Here is a 22,829-nt window from a genome sequence, read left to right on the forward strand (position 1 = left end):
GGGGGGGAGTTACTAGCAATTAGCAAATAAGCTTTCGAATGTGATTGGTATTAGGGCATCTGGTTTTTGCTGAAACTTATTTATTGTTTGTGGTCCCTATGCAGGACTTGCAAAAATTCACCTTATTTCATTTTGCGTTTAGCATTTTATGTAATCCATTGCAAAATTTTATTCAAAAAATTGACTCTAATTAGCTGTTTATGGGTCCCCTTCTATGAATTTTGCTCAAAATATTAAATCTTTTAAACTTATTACTGGTCCTACTCTCAGAGGTGACTCAACATAGAGTTCAGGGTGGTCACATGACCACCCTAACCTGAAAAAAAAAAAAAAAAAATTATGTGTGAATTTTAAAAATTTATGATTCTTTTATCCTTAAAAAAAACTGTGGCTATCCTAAATTTTTTTTAGGCCAACATAATTAAACTTTGGATAAAATTTGGCAATAAATTTGATTGTAGACTAAGACTACAACTCCATTCAATATTTTTTTGTAGGCCACCACTACCTATTCTACTTTTTTGCTAAAGAACTTTAAGCAAAAGAAAATCGATTAACTTATTTATTTAGTTTTTATTTACAGTACTTTTAGCAAAAAAATTTCATAAAAAAATAGATAAATTGTTCCTAAACAAACACGTTAACATTGACAATATAATAAATAAAATTTTTAATTATCTTTATATTGTGTATAAAAGATGACATATAAGTTTTGTAGGGTCAGTTTGCGGCCCAAGCCCAAGGAGTATGGATTTGGAACCCTCTGAGCCCAAAACAATAAATTTTGTAGAGATGGGCGAAAGGGCTAGGCAAATAATGAAAATTACAGTATTTAAACAGCAACACCAATGAGAGAAGTTGAATTAATGTGCTCTCGGACTAATGAGTACTCTGTCCGAAGAGAAGTTGTTCATTGATAATTAAGGGTTACAATTGCTGGAGCTACAACCATCTAAGGTACCCTTTCTCTCTCCTGTTTTTCGATCCCCTTCCATCAGAGGTACCCTTCCCTTATATAGCATTACCTTCTTACATCTCCTCCGTCCACTTGTTCATCATCCAGGCATCCACTCGAGTACATGTCCCATCATCCCACCTTTAGCCTTATGTGAGTGGCGGTAGCTGAGAAAGCACCGTTCAGGTGTCCTGTCCACATAAATGCGGCCAGAAAGGTAGGTACAGGCATTAAATGTGGTGGTTGAAGTACGCCTCCTTGATATTCCCCTGTGCTGTTATCTTCATGTGTGTCCGAGGTTCCTCTCCCTCCTACACTTGTCAAATAGATCACTTGAACCTCCCTACTCGCGTTTGATCAAACCTCTTCGATCCGAGGACTCATGACTGCTCGGACGTATGAGCATCTCCTCGGATGGTATACGTGTTCGTCTCCAGGCATCCCCCATTGGCGTGGGCTTCCGACTGAAGGCTTCATCTCCTCGGATGAAGAATGTTCCTCTTTTAGGGCCTTGGCCGAATAAGCTGGCTGGTTTTCTCCCCCACAAGTTTGTAAGAATTATGTAGTAAAATTTATAATAACTTAACATCACTCTTAGTCTTAGATGTTGTACATATTCTACCATCAATGATGATATCCTTATTTTTGGGGGGATAAAAATGGGGAAAAAAAATCCTTAATGAAAAATCCATGGTTACAGTAGGTGCTCCATGTGTCTTGTTTATCAATCAAATCCTGTTTTTGCTCATGACTAGTGATTAATTATCATAATGTAACGTCGCAAACACATTTTTTTGTCGATCCAATTTGACGACATATTAATCACTAATACGTGTTTTTGGTTGCTTCTTTGATTTGGCCAATGACTTAAATATTTCTTGTTTGGTGAATGAGACATTTCTTTGACAACGATTTTGCTCCCCTATACCAGTAGATTGTTATTAAATTTAAAGCAATATTTCTTTGTTTAATGAATGATACATTTCTTTGACAACGATTTTGCTCCACGATACCAGATTGTATTGGATTTACACTACGTCATTGGGAAGAAAAAACAAATATGGGCCTCTTATAGTCTTATTAGTTGTCACTCATCTAATTAATCTCAAGCTCAATTGGTACATTTGTACCTAAAGTATTTTAAAAGTGCATGTCCTAAGTCTAGATTTATTGGATTTGTCATCATTCGATAAATGACTGCACACATGCCTTCAATAATACGATTACTACTTCTATCCAACAGTCAACCTAGAAATTTTTATACTCCTCGTATTATGTTCTCATGAGATTGAGATTGGAAAATTTTCTCACTCATACTTTCCAGGAAAATTATTACTGCTTTTTCCTTTGAAATGAATGCTTTTGAATTATATTTCGTTGGTTAAGGACTACTCGTAGACTAGTAGTACCTCAAGTTGGTTAATTTATGAGGAGCTAGGCCAATTAAACAAGAGTGTCATTATGTGATTATGACCATTAAGTTGACATTATTATAGGTAAATTTTGGAATGGTTTTGAAAATTACTTGGTCAATATTGTCCTAGTTACAGGTGGATCAAAGGAAAAAACTATGTTTAATATGTACCTTATCTTCTTGTTGAGGATAAGCTATCACAATAGCCACTGAAATTCAACACTACCAACTAGTAATGACCAGTAACGAAAAATGGAAGTTCAATATGATAAATATATCTACTTACCAGCTCATCAAGCGATGTTGAAGATGCAGACCCTGAATTAATTAACAAGCCGTAGGCCTTATTGAATATAGTAATATATTATCATCTCTATAAGACTCTAATAAACATTATTGAATAGAGTAATTATGATCTCGAGAAGACTCTAAATATTGTTATTTTTGTCTCAGTTTTTGTTTGCCCTTAATTTTATTTTGGAATGTCTCAAAATATTGTTCTATTTCTAAAAATAAAAATTATTAGTTTACTAATGTTCCAATTATACTTCTAATTTATTTTCAAAACTATTTGAAAAGAAAACTAACTAATATTTTAAAAAATTAATTTAATTGGGGCACCTTTTTAGTTGCTTAATTAAGAATAACTCTTTTTCAAAAAGTTAATAAATTTATTTAAGGGTAGTTTTGTAAACTTATACACTTTTATAAGACACATAAGATAATTAATGATATTTCCTTAAAAAATTTGACTTTTCAAACAGTATAATAGATTAGGATGGAGGAGTACTTGATTTCTAGAATTACACATGCCCCATACTTGACAGTTGGATTTTAACATGTAAAGGCTGCTTGTACGCATTTATAGAATTACATGCCATTCTGATCTTAGTTTCCAACAACCATGTTGCGAGGCTTTGGTATCAGAATTTATTCATGGTTGTAAATTGAATTGTTTAAGATTTCAGTGATTGAGTCTGGGCACATTGAGAAGTACTATTGGGCGAGTTGGTACCTCCCTAAGTCATAAGTATATGGAAGAGCGAGAAAAGTGGATTTGAGCTATCAAAGTCGCAACATATAGATTATGTAAATATTTTTTGACCATTTCAAAAAAATAAAAGAATTAATATAAATTATGAAATGTCAAAAGATTGATAAAGTTTAATGTTCACATTCTGGATTAGAGCATTGTTGGAATTGTATATCCAAAAGTTGATCAGAAAGGTAGAGGAAGGGTGCTATGTGGTTCAAAACAAAGTTGGAAAAAGGGTGAAAATTAAAATATCTCTCCTTTTTTTTTTTTTCACTCACTTTTCTCCCCCATTTTGAGGAGCAACTTTTACCGGGTTGGATGGAAAACACCAAGCAGTCACTTTCTTTCCTCTCCATGTGAACCGAACAGAAGAAAATTCTATTTATTCACACGTTTTTTTCATCATCATTTTTCAGTGAAGCCAGATAAATCCTTAAGCTAGTTGTTATAAAAGAAAATATGATAGATAGTGCCTCACTAAAGTTGATATATTGGACAACACATACACCAGAAGATATGCAATTTACAATTTTTAATTGAATCAATGAAGTATCTATATATAATTATTTGTATGGTGAAGAGTATTGCATAAATCAGTAAAAATAAAATAAAATAAATATTTTCCAGTAAAATTAAATATTGATTTTTTTTTTTTCATTTTCATTCAGTAATCTATAATATAATATATGTTTTAACCGTTTGAATAATTTAAATTGCAAAGAAAATTCACCAATTTTTCTATAAAAGAGAATTTAGATTCAAATCTTCTTATCCTTCACTTGTATGAAATATAGTCTTATTAATATATGGATTTGCATGAGATTTTTTTTTTCTTTTTTCTTTTTTCTAGGGAAGAATTTACTTTTTTTCATTTATTTAGCAAATAAAATAAACTAGGGAAAACATTTTACACCAAACGGTCAAAACAACATGGCAAACTACAAAATTATGGGACTGACTTTATTAACTCTAACCATATATGTTTATTAAACATAAAACTATAGCTTTGTCCAGCCTTCATTAGCAATGCCAAAACTGTTAGCCTATCCTGATGGTACACTTTGTCACAAAGCTAGTCTATTACTTGATTATTATCAGGTTTAATTGTGAAGAAATTAAAATTGGGTTTTTTGGATTTTAGGAAGGCATTACTCATCAAGATTCTACAGGCCATAAGGATACAATTGGACCCTATGATGTGCAGGTAAAGACATATTTTGAGTATGTTGGAAAAATTTGTTGTGTTTTAAGGTCTTTTATGAGAAACAAAGATGGAATTTTTTTTTGACCTGTATTGAGTTTCCCCTTTTTACAGTCTAATTAATTATTTGGGTTTGTTTTAGTTTCACTATTAATGTTTTGGGATATCACATAAAGTTCAATTTTGTTGTTTTTTCTTTGTCCTGACATGTGTTAATGTTAGAAACTGAAAGAATATGGACAGACACCCAATGTGAGTATGTCCCTCTATTTGCCTCAGATTGTAACATCTAGGAGTTATGAAGTAATAGTATTGGACCGTTACACTACCCCACTAAGTCCACTATCCCACTCAATATTAATGGAGTGGTGTGTATATAAACACCAAGAATGGTACCCATTGAACAATGAACGAATTCTACATTTTCTCATAGTGTGTACAGAGTGTTGTAAGGCTTTTAGGTTGTGGGTTATGTTTGCATCACTCTAGTAGTGTGCAACACTGTTGGAGAAACATTTTTGGTTTACGGATCATACAAACTGGAATTTAGAATGTGTTTGAATAGCTGGTCTACGTGGAGGTTGGCTCTAGACAACGTAGAACAATCTTAAAACTCTTGTGTGATCATCTGTTTAGGCCAAGAGAGGTATGCCAAAAAACTGATTATTTATATTCCGCTTCTATTTCTTACAGTTAATTGATATAGAAAAAAAGGAAAAAAGAAGAAGAGATTGTTGGCCAATAAATGAGGAAGAGTAGGGCAAAGGGAAGATAGTATAAATTGGGGCATTGCAAAGCCAATACTCACTTTGATTGGTAATCTGGTGCCTTCTTTGTTTATTGCATAATTTATATTTTTTCAAAATTTGTTATTCTTATTCCATTAATATTGTGAGCTATAGATGATTCTCTGAAAAAAGAACCACTATAGGCATGAGAATTACAAATTTCATAATGATTTATATGCATTAGTTAGAGATAATAAGTACTTAGGTATAATATTTCTATCATTTGTGAACAAATCCTTGCAAGTTAAGAGTTCAGTACCACTGACATCTACATTCTTTAAATGCTTTAGATATTTAAGCATGCGCACCTTAAAGACAAATTAGCTATGTAGTAGGGGGATTGTACATATTATTAATTACTCTAAGTCACTTTTACCCAGATCAACAAAATTTTGAGTTGAACAGTTGACTGAATTCAAATACAAGAATCATGAGTGTAAGCTATTATGTCCTTCACAAATCTATTAAGAAAATTATTGGACTAGCCTTGGCCCTAATGTAGCACAAAATGCTACAGTAAATGCTATTAACCCAACCAGTTATGACCAAATGAAACAGTTAACATCATAGCATTATGTCTTTTAAGTTGAAATTATTTTGTATTTCAAAGTTGTTTCTATGTTAAACTACTTCCAAAATGTCCTGATTCTCTATACTTATGCATTTAGACTGTATGCTAGAAGAATTGTGGTTGGATCTATATCTAATTAAGATAAATTGGTTCTTTTCTTTTGTCTTTTCTTTGAATTTTTCTGATTTTTTTTTCTTTCATCTTCCCCTTTTAAAATTAGCATAAAACTAATATGATCTATGGCCCTCTCTCATGAACAATAACATTTAATTGTTTGCAAAGACTTGAGCAATTGAAATTATTACCTTTTTTTATTTCAAAATGGTAGCAACAGTCACCTTGACCTTGCTTCATTTATAGACATTTTGGGCCTACAAATGAATATGAATTGGATGCCTCCCTCTGCTTGATCACTTTAGAAGTCTAAGATGTTTAATTTTCTCTATCCAACTTCACTGCTGACTCTTTTGTTTTTTGTTTTTATTTTTTATTTTTATAATAGTTATCTTCAAATTAATTTGACACTTGGTATCTTTTCTTTTCATCCATGATTCCTTAATGTGATATCTTATAATTGGAACTGTTTTTGGCTTTAAGATAGGAGAAAATTTTAAGATTCAAATAATAGAAAAATTGCCAAATCATTTTTCTCAAACTTTGTATATTATGCATCTATTAGGCCTTTTTAGTTGCCCATGAATTGGAATCATTCATATTTTGTATAATACTACATTCACAAATCCAACATCTTGGATGATGCTTTAGAATTTGAGGTTGTCATTGTAGCGGATAGAATGTCTCATTTGTACAAAGTTATGAATGTCACTCCTTCAATTGTTCATTGAAGTAAGTTGTCTAAGCCTTTTGTTGTAAAATTAGTAGTACATTTAGCCTTTTCTTTATTTTTGTACGCTTCCGTGCTTTGATTGGATAGTTGTGCTAATAAAGTTCCTTATTAGTTTCTATCGTATTTGGTCTATGTTTGTTTTTTAATATATTTTGCTAATAAAGTTTTAAATTTTTTTTTCACATCGTTTGTAGTCATATTTGATTTTCTTTAGTTGTGAAAAGTTTTTGAATTAAAAGTTTCTAGCATGTGTTGGATAGAATTCATGATAAATGTAATGTTTAATGAAAGTCACGTATAGGTTCTTGCATTGATGTTAAATATTTTCAAAACATGTTGGATCATCATCCCTAAGCCATCCATATTGCTTGCTTTTCGACTCATTATGATTATTCCTTTTTCTTTATTTCTCTTCTTTTTTCTTTTTTTTTTTTTTTTTTTTTTTTTTTTTTTTTTGTTGTTGAAATAAATGGTATCTTTCATAATTGCTTTATCTCCTGAGTATAAGCAGTTCATGAATTTATGTAAAGTATTCTTCCCATTGTTTCATATGAGTGGTAAAGGGAGGGAAGTGCATACTAATTGCAAGCCTCCATTAACAGTAGAAAATATATATTGATTCCTTTTATTTCTTTCTAAATGAATTATTTTTTAGGTATGAATTCTGTTATTTTGTAGATAATATTTTCAAGTGGAGATTAGGAGTTCTACGCTGGAGATTTGTTTTGGCTTTGTGTATAAAGACCTTGGGAATTTCAAAATATTTATGTGAAAGCTATTTTGGTAGTAGTTGTATCTTTATTTACTTGTGCTTGAATAGTAGTTTTTAAAGTTTTCGAGAGAGGGAGTGATTATAACTTATTTGTATGAATTTAGTTATAAAATTACCTCTAAAAATAGTTAAATCATTAAATTATTATCCCTAAAGTTTGTTATGAGTTTCTTCCTTTGTATTGTGCTCATGTAAAATATGAGTATCATCTAATCATCTAGATTACAAAGTACTAGTCGCAAACCTGTGCTATGCACGAAAACCTACTTGTTTGTGCGATAGACTAAAATAATTATATAAAATTTAAAATTGATTATAAAACTATACTATTTCATGAATTTCTCTTGTTTCACTTCAATTTTTATTACGATTTGATAAAGAAGTTATTGTTTGAATGTGCAATATCTTGTGAAAAATCTACCAATTGGTTTCAGATATTAAAATTTTTTGAAATGCCAAAAAATATTAAAGAATCAGAAGATTCACTGCCTAAAAAATTTTGAAACAATATATATATATATATATGACTACACAATAGAGAAATATAACTGTTGAAATCTGCTAAACATGTTCAGATATTGCAATAACTAACACAAAAATGTGGATTTTAAAACTTTCAAAATGCCAACAAATAAAATTAAAGAATCAAATGATCCAGAGCATATAAATGATTGAAACAATACAAATATGTATATATATATATCTAATAGAAAATTATATTATTTAAAAAAATTAAATGATAGAATTAGAGTCCCAAATAAATTTATGAGTTTAAATAGCACTAGGACATAATGGTATGTATGAGTGTGGCATGTGGTGATATATATATATATATATATATATATATATATAATATATATATATATATATATATATATATATAATTTTTTGTTGTTATCTAATATATAATAGCAAAAAATAAATTAACACATAATCAAAATATTTTGAAATAAAAAAATTATATTCTATAACGTAGAGTTCAAGAAGTTTGGTTGTAGGGTTTTCAAAAATTAATTAACTTTGTTTTTGAGTTTATTGCAATAAAGCCGATACTTATCCTTTTATTGCAGATTTTTATTTTTATTTTTATAAATAATCATCTTTGTGGCATATGGTGATATGTATTTAATTTTTTGTTGTTATCTAATATATAATAGCAAAAAATAAATTAACGCATAATCAAAAGATTTTGAAATAAAAAAATTATATTCTATAACGTAGAGTTCAAGAAGTTTGGTTGTAGGGTTTTTAAAAAATTAATTTACTTTTTTTTGGGTTTATTGCAATAAAGCCGATACTTATCCTTTAATTGCATATATATTTTTTTTAAATAATCATCTTTGTGGCATATGGTAATATATATATATATATATAATATTTTGTTGTTATCTAGTATATAATAGCAAAAAATAAATTAACGCATAATCAAAATATTTAGAAATAAAAAAAATTATATTCTATAACGTTGAGTTCAAGAAGTTTGGTTGTAGGGTTTTTAAAAAATTAGTTAAACTTTGTTTTTGGAAGCCGATACTTATCCTTGTATTGCAGATTTTTTTTTTTTTTAAATAATCATCTGTGGCATATGATAATATATATATATATATATATATATAATTTTTTGTTGTTATCTACTATATAATAGCAAAAAATAAATTAACGCATAATCAAAAGATTTTGTTTTTGGGTTTATAATCAAAAATTTATATTCTATAACGTAGAGTTCAAGAAGTTTGGTTGTAGGGTTTTTAAAAAGTTAGTTAACTTTGTTTTTGGGTTTATTGCAATAAAGCCGATACTTATCCTTTTATTGCAGATTTTTTTTTTAATAAAATAATAACCTTTAGATTAAATTCAGCTTAAAATATCAGTTTTTATCCAAAAAGAGCAAAAGAAAAGAAGAAGATAAATATCAGGTTTTGGACAGAAAAATAGTGTTTTTAATTTTAATTTTAATTTTAATTTTTTAAATATTGTGTCGTATTGATGTGAAAAATTGTGGTACAGCAAAAACTTCGATTATATATATATATATATATATATAAATAAGGAATATATTTTTTAAATAAGTCAAAAGATGAATAAACAAAAAATATTAAATGGAATATTTGCCTAAGCATTCATTTATTATATATTTTTTGTTCATCTAGATATTTTGCAATAATTGATATACAATTGTTTAGTTTCCTTTAATGTTTGATTACATTTCAAATAAAATTATATTTAAAAAATTATACTTACATAGTATGTTTTGAGCCATAGTAAATAGAGGTGAATTCTTATTTGTTTCAAGTGACTAATTCTCCAAGCAAAGTAAATATATATGATTTTTAAAAACTATTTCGTGCAACGCACGGATAAAGTGTCCCACTTTTCCTATTTCACTCTATACTCCACCAATAAATACTAACCACATGTTCACCTAATTAATTAAATATTATTATTATTGACTTATTAATCCTACAGTTATTAATTAATAGTATCACGTGGCAAGTATTTATTGGTAGAGTATAGAGTGGAACACAAAAAGTGGGACAGAAGATTTGGAATTACGGATAAACTACTATTATTTCTGAGTCCAAATCTTCTGTCCTACTTTTCCTGCTTCACTCTATACTCCACCAATAAATACTTGCCACATGTTCACCTAATTAATTAAATAGGCAAAAATGCAAAACTGACCCTCTAACTTTCAACGTTTTTCATTTCAGTCCTCTAACTTTCAATTTTGTCATTTCAGTCCTCTAACTTTCAATTTTTGTCAATCCAAACTTCCGTTAAAACTCAGTTAAGGCTGCCGTTAAACTCACTGAAACGACGCCATTTTTCTCTTCTTCTTTTTTTATTTTAATTTTAGAATTAAAAGAAAAAAAATATATAAAAATTAAAATAAAAAATAAAAAAATAAGAAAACATTTTAAGGGGAACGATCCCTTCCCCTGAAATCAAAACAAACAAAGAAAACAATGAGTCAAGTCCCTAACGTAAATCAAAACAAAGAAACCTTGGGTAACTTTGCTTTCCAAAGTTTTATAAAATTTCTGGGTTTTGTTTGAGTCAAAAAAATTAACTTACTTTTCTCCACAACCAAAGAAAGCAAGAACAGAAACATAGTAAAAGAGGAAAAGAAAAAGTACCAGATGGGTATTGAAATTTAGTACCCAGAGATGAAAAAAAAAATGTTGATCTTGGCGTCTAGTCAAGAAAAAAAGCTTCACACACGAACCGAATCTGTTGTTTAATATGGGTTTTGTTATTATGGGAGAGTAAAAGGGTCATTGTTTTGATTTCAGGGGAAGGTGTCATTCCCCTTAAAATGTTTTTTTTTTTTTTTTACAGATTTTTTTTTCTTTTAATTCCCAAAAAAAAAAAAGAAGGGTAAAACCGTCATTTCAGTGAGGTTAACGACAACCTTAACTGAGTTCTAACGGAAGTCTGGATTGACAAAAATTGAAAGTTAGAAGACTAAAATGACAAAACTGAAAGTTAGAGGACTGAAATGAAAAACGTTAAAAGTTAACGGGTTAATTTTACATTTTTGTCAATTAAATATTATCATTATTGACTTATTAATCCTACAGTTATTAATTAATAATATCAAGTGGCATGTATTTATTGGTGGAGTATAGAGTGGAGCAGAAAAAGTGGGACAGAAAATTTAAACCCTTTATTTCTGAGTCCAAATCTTCTGTCCCACTTTTCCTGCTCCACTCTATACTCCACCAATAAATACTTACCACGTGTTCACCTAATTAATTAAATATTATCATTATTGACTTATTAATCTTCCAGTTATTAATTAATTGTATCACGTGGCAAGTATTTATTGGTGGAGTATAGAGTGGAGCAGGAAAAGTGAGACAGAAGATTTGGATTCTTTATTTCTATATACAAAAGCGTAACTCTCCAAACTATACGGATCTTCCCTCCACAATTCTGTAACAAATCAAGGCTACTGACAGATGTCAATAAATAGAACTAACAAACTAATAACTCTCGACGACAAAATTAACAATTGTCTAAACAACAATAACCACCCACACACACACAACATACATTGGATTTGGATTAAGCAAGTCGTGTGGAATTATCGGCCGGCGAGGTCCAAACGATGTCTTTAAGAGCCGGCCGTAGTTCCTTACTGCAGAACTGGTTGTATTCCAAGGTATCACCATTGTTTTTCTTCACCTCCACCACCAGAAACGACGGCGTCACGGCGAAAATCTCCGCCGCAATAGCCAGCTTCCCTTTACGTCCACACTCGTTTCCTTCAAGTCTCACCCTCGACTCGCTCTTCTTCACACTGAAATTCCCACTCTTCGCCGCCACCTCCTCCAGCGTCGATATCACACTGCTCGCCGGCCTCGTCGTCACGAACCTCAGCTCCTCCTTCTCCTCCCTCTTCTTCTCCTCGAACAGCGGCGACAAATTTAACCCTTCGGACAACGATATTATGTGGAACGCGTTCAGAGTCTCGGACTGTTTGAATGGCGATTTCTCGTACTCCTGATACTCTTGCTCCTCTTTAGTTAGGATTGACTTGGGTGCTGACTTTTTGAACCAAGAAGAATCCATGATTTTCGCGATTGTGATTCTTGTCATCGGATTCGGATCGAGAAGCTTTGTAATCAGCCTCCTAGCTTCTGAAGAAAACCATGGCGGACACTTGAAGTCACCTCTGTAAATCTTCCTATACATGGCCACAATATTATCGTCCTGAAATGGCAAAAACCCAGCCAAAAGAACATACAGGATAACTCCACAGGACCAAAGATCAGCTTTAGCACCATCGTAGCCCTTCTTTCCAATCACCTCAGGCGCCACATAAGCCGGTGTGCCACACGTTGTGTGTAGCAACCCATCTTGCTTCAAATGCTCAGTGAAAGCGGTGAGACCGAAATCAGTGACTTTCAAATTACCTTCTTCGTCTAAGAGCAAGTTCTCAGGCTTGAGATCTCGGTGGTAGACACCGCGGCTGTGACAGAAATCGATGGCGGAGATGAGTTGTTGGAAATAGACTCTCGCCTCGTCTTCTTTAAGCCGACCCTTAGCGATTTTCGAGAACAGCTCGCCTCCACGGACGAGTTCCATGGCGAAGTAGATCTTTGATTTGCTCGCCATAACTTCGTGGAGCTCGACTATGTTTGGATGCTGTACCATCTTCATCACCGAGATTTCTCTCTTGATCTGCTCCATCATACCCACTTGGATCACTTTCTCTTTGCTCACAACCTTCATCGCTACGCTCTTCCCGGACTGTAAGTTTCTGGCATGGTAGACCTTGGCGAAAGTACCATGACCCAGAAGCCGACCCAGCTCGTATTTCCCATGTAGCAACGTTGAATTACCATCTTTACACTTGTTGTCACCCATTTAATTTCTCTCGAATTTTCACCCTCTACTACAAAATTAAGCTTTTGAAAAGGAAAAAAACAACTTTAGAATTTTTACTAAGAAAGAAAGAACATCAATTGATGAATTTAGAAGGATTAGACGTTCACCCGTTTTCGACGTGTTTCCTGTGGCAATTCCGGCCGCCCATACACCTCTTGGCTCGCAAACTGCGCTCAGGCCTTGTCAGCAAAGCTCCAACCATCTCTCTGCATTCCCTAATGAGACCCAAACTCTGAAAATCTTTAGCTAAGAAGAGTATTAGACTAATAAGAGTTTCAAAGATTTTATCAGCCGTAGTGTTTAGACTTCCTTTTTTTTTTTTTTCTCACCCATAGCATTTGCTTACCCATATATAGAGATTTTTGTATGAAATTACGTTTACACCCTTTAAGATTGGATTTCCAAGAAGGGTCTGATCTCATCCAACGGTTACTGATAAGGGCCTCGTATCTGTCATGCAACGTGTCAGAATCGAACGGGGGGTTAGTGATAAGTATGGGATTCTGAGAGAGTGAAAGGTTAGAACACGTGTGAAGGTTTGTGTGGGCAGTAATGATTAAAGCCTAGAATCGCCTGTCACAGGCCCTGGTGATTACGATTTTGTCCTCGATTGCCCAGTCTGTGGGTGCACCAATCCCTGAGGGAAACAATTTTGGAATTGTGATTCTATGGGCAACTACTTTCATCAAAGAAAATGGTATATGGGCAACTACAGCGGAGAATCAAAAGAATATCCTAATTAAGAGATAAAAATAAACTGTGCAGGGCACTCAATCATTTCAATCAATGTTCCATTTTGTGTGTTTGTTTTGGTTTTTCTATTAGAAGTAGTAAATAATATTTTTGTATAGATCGGATCGGTTCTAGTTACGGGTTTCAACATATTGGCTCAGTCCAAATTGGAGTCAAACCGCAACTCGACCCAATTAACTTAGTTTGGAATTGCTCTACTTGTTATCGAGAAGTTTATAGAGTTTCTTTCTAAATTAATTTAGAGAGAAATTTTGTGCATAAAAACTAGTCAGGGACTACCGACCTAAATCCAAGCCATGCTTTCTCAGCAGTGGTCAACACTCATTCTTTTCGTGTTCGCACAATTGATGTGGGAAGTGACAAGTTTGCTTCGAAAGGTGGAGGATTTTAGTACCTCTCATGGCCCCCATTGAGTCATTTCAGAAAAAACACCTGAAATATGAATTACAGTATGAGTATGACATATTATTCTTTTAGATACGCTTGTCTAGTCTAATATAGTTTTTACATTATAGAATATAGAAATGACACATGCAAAGTCAGACTGTTTCACTTGTGATAACAACATGAATATGATCAGCACAGCCGCATGAATAATAGGCCTTGTGATTCAAGTCATCAAGTAGATCCCATAAAAAAGAAAAAAGAAAAAAAAAATCATCAATGGGAAAAATGCCAAAAAGAAATGTTAACTGCAGTACTAATTGGATTCTGACTAGGAGTTGATTTTTTATTGCAGTTTTAAAAATATTGAAACAATTATCGAATTATCTATAAAATAGAGATTGTATTGAATTAAAAAAAAAAATATATTGCATCATAGTGCCACTATTTTATTTATTCTCAAAAAAAAAAATTATTGAACAATATTAATTAACATAATTAATAATTACTGTGGGGGAAAAAGCCCAAAGCTACCTAACGGGCCCAGAACCCCCTGTTAAGGACTATTGCATTTTCGAGGATTAATAACTGGTTGGGGTGGCCCATCTAAAGCAGGAAGTCCAGAAGCGGAAGGGGAGTGTCGTCCGAAGAGGTCACCATTGGTCCGAGGATGTCTTGCTCCTCGGCTATGATGAGCCTTGATCAAACGAACGTGTGGAGGGTCCGACTAATCTTCCCAACGGTCCCAACGGCAATGATAGATCCTGGGTGGATCCGGAAATGATCAGAGCTAAAAAATATCTGAAGGAAAAGCTGGTACCACCGCATTTAATGCGCTGCAATAGCTTTTCTGGCCGCATTTATGTGGAGAAGACCCCTGAACAGTGCAACCTCAGCTACCGCCACTCACAAAGAACTAAAGTAGACACACGACGTGACATGCACTCGAGTGGATGCATGGATGAAGAACAAGTGGACGATGGAGGTGATAGGAAGAGATGCTATATAAAGAAGAAGGGTCCCTGATAATGGGGGATCGGAAAAAAGAGAGGAAAGAGAGAGAAAAGCTTCATTGTAGCTCTGGATATTGTAATCACGGTTCATTCAATAAAACGCCTCTTCGGACATTTATTCATAGAGTTATCTAAACTTCAATTCATGTTAACATCACTGCATGTAACCTAGTCAACTGTTCTGTGCTTCATATCCAGCCTAGCTCTTTCGATCCACTTTCTACAAATTCATTGTTCTGGGTTCGTTGGACCTTTAACCCATATCCTTTGGGCTAGGGCTACAAAAACAGACCCTACAATTACCATTAAGACAGCGCCTGTATAAAGCTAAGTCTGTTAAGATACATTAATAACAATAATTACTCCTTAAGGGGATGGCTACAAATGGGACCAACCAATAGACTTCCTCACACTGTTGTTTTTGTCTCAGGTGAATGTGGTACAATACAATGACTTGTATATAATATTTTTAGTTGGGCAGCATTAATTCAACATTAATTTGATTTTTTTTTAACCCATTATATAAAATATTATAAATTTCTTTAAATCTTATCTTGGTATAACTTATACACTATGATAGTGCGGGAGAATACAAAACTAATGTGAAAATCATTTCCCCTTCTAGTTTCTACCTCTCCATAATATCGTTATTATACTATTACTTACTATACCAATATTTATAGCCGAGTATATTAATAGTATTTTTCTGCTATATTAATTTCCACTAATCTTTTTTAATTTAATTAGGGATATTATTATTATTATTTTGGTTTTATTAACCAAGTATACAACTTAAGAGTTCGTTTGGATAGAATTTATTTTGCTAAAATTGAAAACTAAAAACACTATAGCAAAATAATTTTTAAATGTGTAAATAGTACTGTGGGGCCATTTTTAATGAAAAAATTGCTAAAAAGTGATATTTGTGGGCATGTGAACAATGCATCTGCACATATGCACTATTCATAATTGAAAAGTTAACATTTACCGCTACTGTTTATGAATAGTATATGAACAGTAGCCACATTATTCTCTGAAACGCGTGAAAAAAAAAACAGTTGAAAATATGCAAAAAATCAAAACGTGACCACATAAATCCAAACCCACGCTAAATTCCAAAAGGTTTTTTAGATCCATCCACTATATTATCAGTTCGTAGAGTTTTCGGGATGTTTTATGAATAAGAAGTAAAATGGTCCAATCACTCCTTTAATTACATCAAAAAAATTCAATCATGCATAGACTTACTCTATCACCTTTGTCGCGTGTGATTAAAAAAAAAAAAAAGTAGATATTTCTTGTAGCACTAATTGATAATTATGCTTCATGATTGGATTTAAAATATTGGATTACTATCGGGATAATTATGCTTTTTAATTTATTCACAGTCTGAGTAGTACTATAGTACCAGTATATACTATATTTTTTTCAAATAAAAACGAGAAAAGTTTGATTCTAACCACTAATAAAAAGATAATAGTTATTTTGATCATGTATAATGCATATGATTTAATTAATCTAATTAATTAAATAAGTCATGTATATTAAAATGACAAGATACATATTATACTCGTATTAGTGATTGGAGCCCAAAGCTTTAAAGGTTTTTTATTAAAAATTTCATATCAATGGTTGGAGTCCCCATTTAAAGTTTAGAGTGATCAAAATTTTTCCTAAAAAGGAGACTTGTGCATGTAGATTTGTATATGGTATAGAATTAGTTAAGCAATAGTAAGAGTTACCGGTACTTAAACCTTCATCTTCTAAACTTGCAAGTATGATGAGTTATATATTCACAAGTACTTCTTACTAATATATAAGTCATGCCCTCATGTGGTCAATACTAGTAGAAACTATATTCTTCAAGACCATAAAAATTAAATTAAAAAACTTGGGGAAAAAAAGAAAGGAAAGTTTACTGTTGGACCAACAAACAGAGAGATCAATTAAAGAGAAATAAATTAACATCAGAAAAGAAAGAAACGTACATGCTAGCTAGCTGAACCGGATGTTTCTGGGGGAGGTTTGGGTTCAGAACTGTTTCCTGTGATGTTCATATGGGGTCCCCTCCCTTTCTGCAAAGGTATAGTTGGTTGATTCCAGCCTCCAGGTCCCACTTTGGCCATAGTTCAACTTGTTCATCTCTCTGTCCATTTGTTAGGCTGACCCCACAAACACCCTAGGCATGTCTTGCTAGCTAGTTGTACAGTTCATTTTCTTGTGTGCAAACTATATAAAAAAAAAAAATAAAAATAATTGCTGTTCTATCAAGGGCAATAAGTAACCAAGAAAACCAAGTTCAAATTGTTTCGAGGGATTGTTTTACCTTGCATGACAACTTGAAAATAACTCATGGTGGGTGGGCTTCGTGTTGGTCAAATTGTAGTGGTTAAGCAAAATCATTGGACCAATAATTACATACAATAGGAAGATTTGAGCTTTGAAAATTTTCATTAAAAATATTAAGAAATGTTAATATTTAAAAAAGAGTGAGATATTTTGGCTTGAGAAATTAATTAACAAAGGAGAGGAGAAATTAAAAATAATTAAACACTAAGGTAGATCATTCTAATTATTAATGATTTTATTAGAGCTAAAAAAGAAAAGAAAAGAAAAGAAAATAACATTCAAAGTCTGATCTTATCGCTAAGTGGAACATTTGGCTGTTTTTCTCATTGTCTTGTAAAAGTTGAAAACTCTATAGTCTATACAACTATACAAGTTATTCACACTTACAGTATCTAATTCTTAGAGTCAAACTCTAAACAAACTTAAACAATTTATTATTATTATTATTCCAAGTCACACCGAACATAAAGATGTCATTGTATTAAAAGGGCAACAGTTTTAATTAAATATTTAAATTGGATTGAATGAGAGGAGGATATTTCTCTTACCAGAATCCAAAAATTAAAGAGAGATGCATTATTCAATGCCAATTATAACTAGAAGTCTAGACCCGTGAAACCTACGGAAGGGCCGCGTACAAATATTGAAGTCCAAATCATCTCAGGCAATTTTGGCTTGTGAAACTTATGGGAGGATTTTGAAACTTATGAGAAGCAAAGACTAAAGCCGCGTGGGACAATCAAATTTTGACTGGGCACTACACCATCAAGTGTCATGCATATGCACAAAATAGTGGAAAAGGTATGAATTTCTTATTCCCTCTCACAGCCAGCAATGAGAGAGAAGAAACATATATTCAATACGAGGTATATATTTCCGTGGTAGTCATGAATTTCATAATATTGGGTCTCAGTAGTAACAATAAAATTGCATCACATCTGTTGATTTAGAGGCGATGTCACTATGTCTCTATGTGGTACGTTGTCGACTTGTCAGTTGATACACTAACTTACAACATCATCCATTTGAGTGACAAACAAGCAAGCAACGCAATTACTAAATTTATTGTCATAATTGATCAAAGTTCTCTAAACATGCTTATTATGCCATGAGTCATATGTTAACGAGTACTTTTAAGACATTTGTTAATAGATTATTTTAGATAATTTTTAATACCATAGCCATAAAAGAAGTTAATTATTATTATTATTTATTATAAAATGTTTTAAAATAGTTCCCAGATTAATGAATTCAACCTAGATCTTTCAAAGACAAGATTTTCAACCTTTTTGTCCCCAAAAATCAATCAATGAACATATTTTGTATTAAAATCATAGAACATATAATCTTGGATGGCTAAACTAAATTCATACATCATTTCATGTACTAAGTTTAGCAAAGAATAACTTGTGAAGTGTGTGCAACTAGCAATAGTATGAGATACATGTGAGGTGATAAGTAGATAATAATCAATTATAATTTCTACATTATTCATCACATAAATTTGAGAGTGACTATCACCTAAAGAGTTACATTATATATGTTATGACATATGTGTTTCATTTGTTAAGAACATATGTCATTCATTTATGTAAATTGGCTAATCCTTTGACAAAACGCACTCTGCTTGTAATTAGGTAGTTCTAGGTGTTTTTAATACTTCAAGAAATAAGGTTTCAAGATCAAGTGTTGAAGTTATCAAATCTGTCCAAGAAAAAACAAGTTGAAGTGCAAATTCATTAAATCTCGACACCTGTTATCTATCGAGAATTATAAAATCAGATTTTCTGATTTAATTTCTTGGGATCCGTGAATATGATTTTGGGTCTTCTTTTCTCCTAACTCTAAACATATAAAAGGATTCTTTTTAGGGCCATCAAAGTGTTTACAAGTTGCACAAGTATTGAGCAAACTCTGTTTAAGTAAATTGTGACAAAGTTTTTGCCCGAGTTCATCTCTTCTGAAGAAGTTGCTGTGTATTTTGTACCAAAAGGTTTTGTGACCAAGTATCTTCTTAATCTTCATCGTGTAGGATGAACTGAAGAACTTTGCAGCCAACCTCTCCTTCAAGTTGGTGTTTAAAGTCGCGTACTGGGATCCGCGCATTAGTTAGTCACGTACTTGGGAGCCGTGCATCAAAGGTGGGAATTGTCACTGCAGCCAACCTCTCCTTCAAGTTGGTGTTTAAAGTCGCGTACTGGGATCCGCGCATTAGTTAGTCACGTACTTGGGAGCTGTGCATCAAAGGTGGGAATTGTCACTACAGATCAAGTCCAATTGGGTATTGGGGTAAGGGTTCAACTGTAGGTTGGTAAGATACTTGAGATTCCTTTACTTGTAACCGCTTGATTTGATAATAGTGGAGTTTCGGGAGTAGTCACCTAAAAATCACCCGGTGGGGTTTTTGCCGCGAGGTTTTTCCCCATTCGTAAACAAATCACCGTATTATTTAATTTCCGCTGCATATTTAGTTATTTGGTGATTCGTTTGTGCTACCACGCGTTTGCATGATAAATTGATTAATTAATAACTTGGTTAATTAATTAATTAATTTTTATCACAAGGGGTCAATTTAATTTGTGGCCTATCAATATAGCTCTCACATCTCCTAGAAAACAAGCTTGCAATCATGTAAGTTTCTTGTTTTGCCTTATAATATGTACACATCGATTTTATTTCATTGTGAATTTATTAGATTAGCTAGATAGTGTACACAACAATTTTAGTATTAATCCGAGACTACACCTTATGTTCTTTTTGTGCATGTGCTACACTTTCTCGAGCACAAAGTCTTATAATATGCACTAAAGTGTTCATGATTGACTAATAAACAGTGGTAAGATGGTTATTTATGACTCTCTCTTAGAATTTTCTAGTTCTAACAATTAAAAGCATGTGACTTCAAAATCAAGATCATGTAATCAAAAATTATAAACACTCCCACACAATATGCACTACATAGCTAAAACTAGCAAAGTGCATAAAAAATAAGCTCATCCAAGCTAAATAAGATATACAAGCATGTTATGTAAAGATAATATGGCCAACCTTAACTATACATCCATGATATGTAATACAAAACACAGAAATCTTTTTGGTTTTAAAAAAAATTTTATGACCAAAAACTAAAAAGCACACATTATGCTAAATGAACAATGTAAAACTATGTATGATAGTGCTTAACTAAGCTATAGAGGATACACAAACAAGAAATATCAATTTCTTAATTAATCCATGAGTACTAGTACATACTTATACAAAATCATAAATAGATTAGCACTTATATAATACATACTATTCAAGTTTCTCCACAATGTCAAGCATGTTCTAAATCAAGAGAGAGATATTATAACTCATGTAATCTTTAGGAAAAATAAAACGTAGACACAAAAAAAATATTTTTGTCTTTTTGAAAATTTTCAATGTTTTTGGATTTTTTTAAAACAAAAAAAACCTAATAAAATAAAACAACCAAAAACTAAAAGAAAACATGTTCACAATTAATTGAAAGAATTAAATTATAGACAAGCAAACAACACTCACCTTAGAGAATCTTTTCTCACCCATATAGCACGAGTCTTCGACTTTGTAGGTGAAAATCCATGAGAAGCAGAGTGTATTTGAGGAATTACACCAATATTCTAAGAAAGATTGAAATCCTGCAAATTCATTTCACAAGCCAACAAGCTTAAACTTTTAAGAGAATATGAAACAATTTGTATGAACTTATGACAGGAGAAATATCATCATATATCCTATATTGAAATACCGAATGTTTAAATTTCAATTTATGACAATTAGGACAAATGTGATCGGAGACACCACAAAAGTGACAAACGGGAGCAAATTTAGGAATATCAGTATTCCTAACAACAAATCTAGTATCAGATTTTGGTTTTTACCTAAACAAAGAACAATTTGGTCTAATATGACCAACAACACCACCAAGGTGACATGTAGACACAAAAACAGATTTATTATGCTCTCTAACAGTAGGTTTAGACATAGGTTTAGAAACTTCAACGTCTACATTAGAACTTTTACCTTTGTCTAACCTAGCAAAATAAACATTTTCTTTATTATTCCTCTTGAAAAGAGGGATATAAACTTTCTCAGTTTCAGGTTTAAGAGAAACAGAAACACATCTATTATCAACAGTAGGCTTGGTACTAGTCAAATTTTCAATTTTAGTTTTAGATTCTACTAACTATTGTTCCAAGCTTTTCATATTCTCATCTTGAGAGGAAATTTGATTTCTGAAGAATTCATTCTTTTTATTAGATTCATCTAATCTAACAATCAATTTCTCTTTATCAAGATTAGCCAATTTTAACTATTCCTTGAATTTCTTAGCAATTTTCATAGATTTTAATAATTCCTTACGGAGAGTTTCACAAGCATTAATAAGATCAACAGAAACAACAGTGTCCTTTTTTATTCAAATCATCACAATAAAAAACAGTAAGACACTTAAAATTATCCATGATAACAGGGGTCAAGGATCAATTCTTAGATCAAAAAATCTAAATACAAGAGCTATCCTACTCTAATACCACTTGTTAGTTTTTAGACCCCTATAAAACTAGACTGTTTAACCTAATTAATAAACCAAGTGAATACTTAGGTTTATTATTCAGATTTAGATTAAAATAATAAAATATATCATGTAAAGCAGTGGAAAAGTAAATAACACAACGATATAATAACCCAGGAAAACTTAACCGGTAAAAAACCTGGAGAGGATTTAACCTAGCTATCCTCAAGTTAAAAAGCAAATCCACTATAGAGAATCGAAGTTTACAATAAGACTTAGATCATATTAACATCCTATTGCTACCACATGTAGAATTTACTGATACAACCACGTGCAAGCTCTGAATCCACAGACTCCTTCTCTATTAGGCCTTTGCAACACAAGTACCCACACTTGTGACAAAAAAATACAAACTCTCCTATTTGTGACTGAAGACCACCCTTGAAGGTTTAGATCATCAGCACCTTTGATGCCTAGAGAATGCAGCAACTTCTACAACACCGAATCTTGAGATTCTTCAAGGAATAACACCGATAGAAGATATGAGAGAGTTTTTTGGGTACAAAATCCTAGATACAAAAAAGACACACCCTTCTCTCTCTGAAAAACCTCTAAAACCCCTCTCTAGGGTTAGCTTATAATGTCATTTAAATACTGGAAAAAACAGATAGCGATTTGGGCTTCAAATGGTCAAGTTATGGTCTTTTTACGTTTGTTGATTTTTTGCTGATATGCAGCTTTCGATCGATTGAGTACCAATCGAATGACTTTCGATCGATCGAGTACCAATCGAACGAAACAGCTCGTAACTCATTTTT

The 22,829-nt window shown here is 32.2% G+C and overlaps 1 protein-coding gene and 1 long non-coding RNA gene across 2 annotated transcripts; one reads left to right on the forward strand and one right to left on the reverse strand.

The window, feature by feature from the left end:
* The first annotated feature begins 4,900 nt into the window (after positions 1 to 4,900).
* Positions 4,901 to 7,651, forward strand: LOC136062363 (uncharacterized). Its single transcript, XR_010624126.1, has 2 exons — positions 4,901 to 5,422; positions 7,491 to 7,651. It is a non-coding gene; the product is annotated as an uncharacterized LOC136062363 (long non-coding RNA).
* Positions 7,652 to 11,440: 3,789 nt separating this feature from the next.
* LOC112038497 (CBL-interacting serine/threonine-protein kinase 6) lies at positions 11,441 to 13,309 on the reverse strand. The gene is made up of 2 exons (XM_024071309.2): positions 13,086 to 13,309; positions 11,441 to 12,998 (listed from the first exon to the last, which is right to left on the reverse strand). Exon 2 carries the CDS (start codon positions 12,955 to 12,957, stop codon positions 11,653 to 11,655), a length of 1,305 nt encoding a protein of 434 aa, XP_023927077.1. The 5' UTR covers positions 12,958 to 12,998; positions 13,086 to 13,309; the 3' UTR covers positions 11,441 to 11,652.
* Between the last annotated feature and the right edge of the window lie 9,520 nt (positions 13,310 to 22,829).

The sequence above is a fragment of the Quercus suber genome, unplaced genomic scaffold, assembly GCF_002906115.3.
Source record: "Quercus suber isolate HL8 unplaced genomic scaffold, Cork oak 2.0 scaffold_406, whole genome shotgun sequence".
Lineage (NCBI taxonomy): Eukaryota > Viridiplantae > Streptophyta > Magnoliopsida > Fagales > Fagaceae > Quercus > Quercus suber.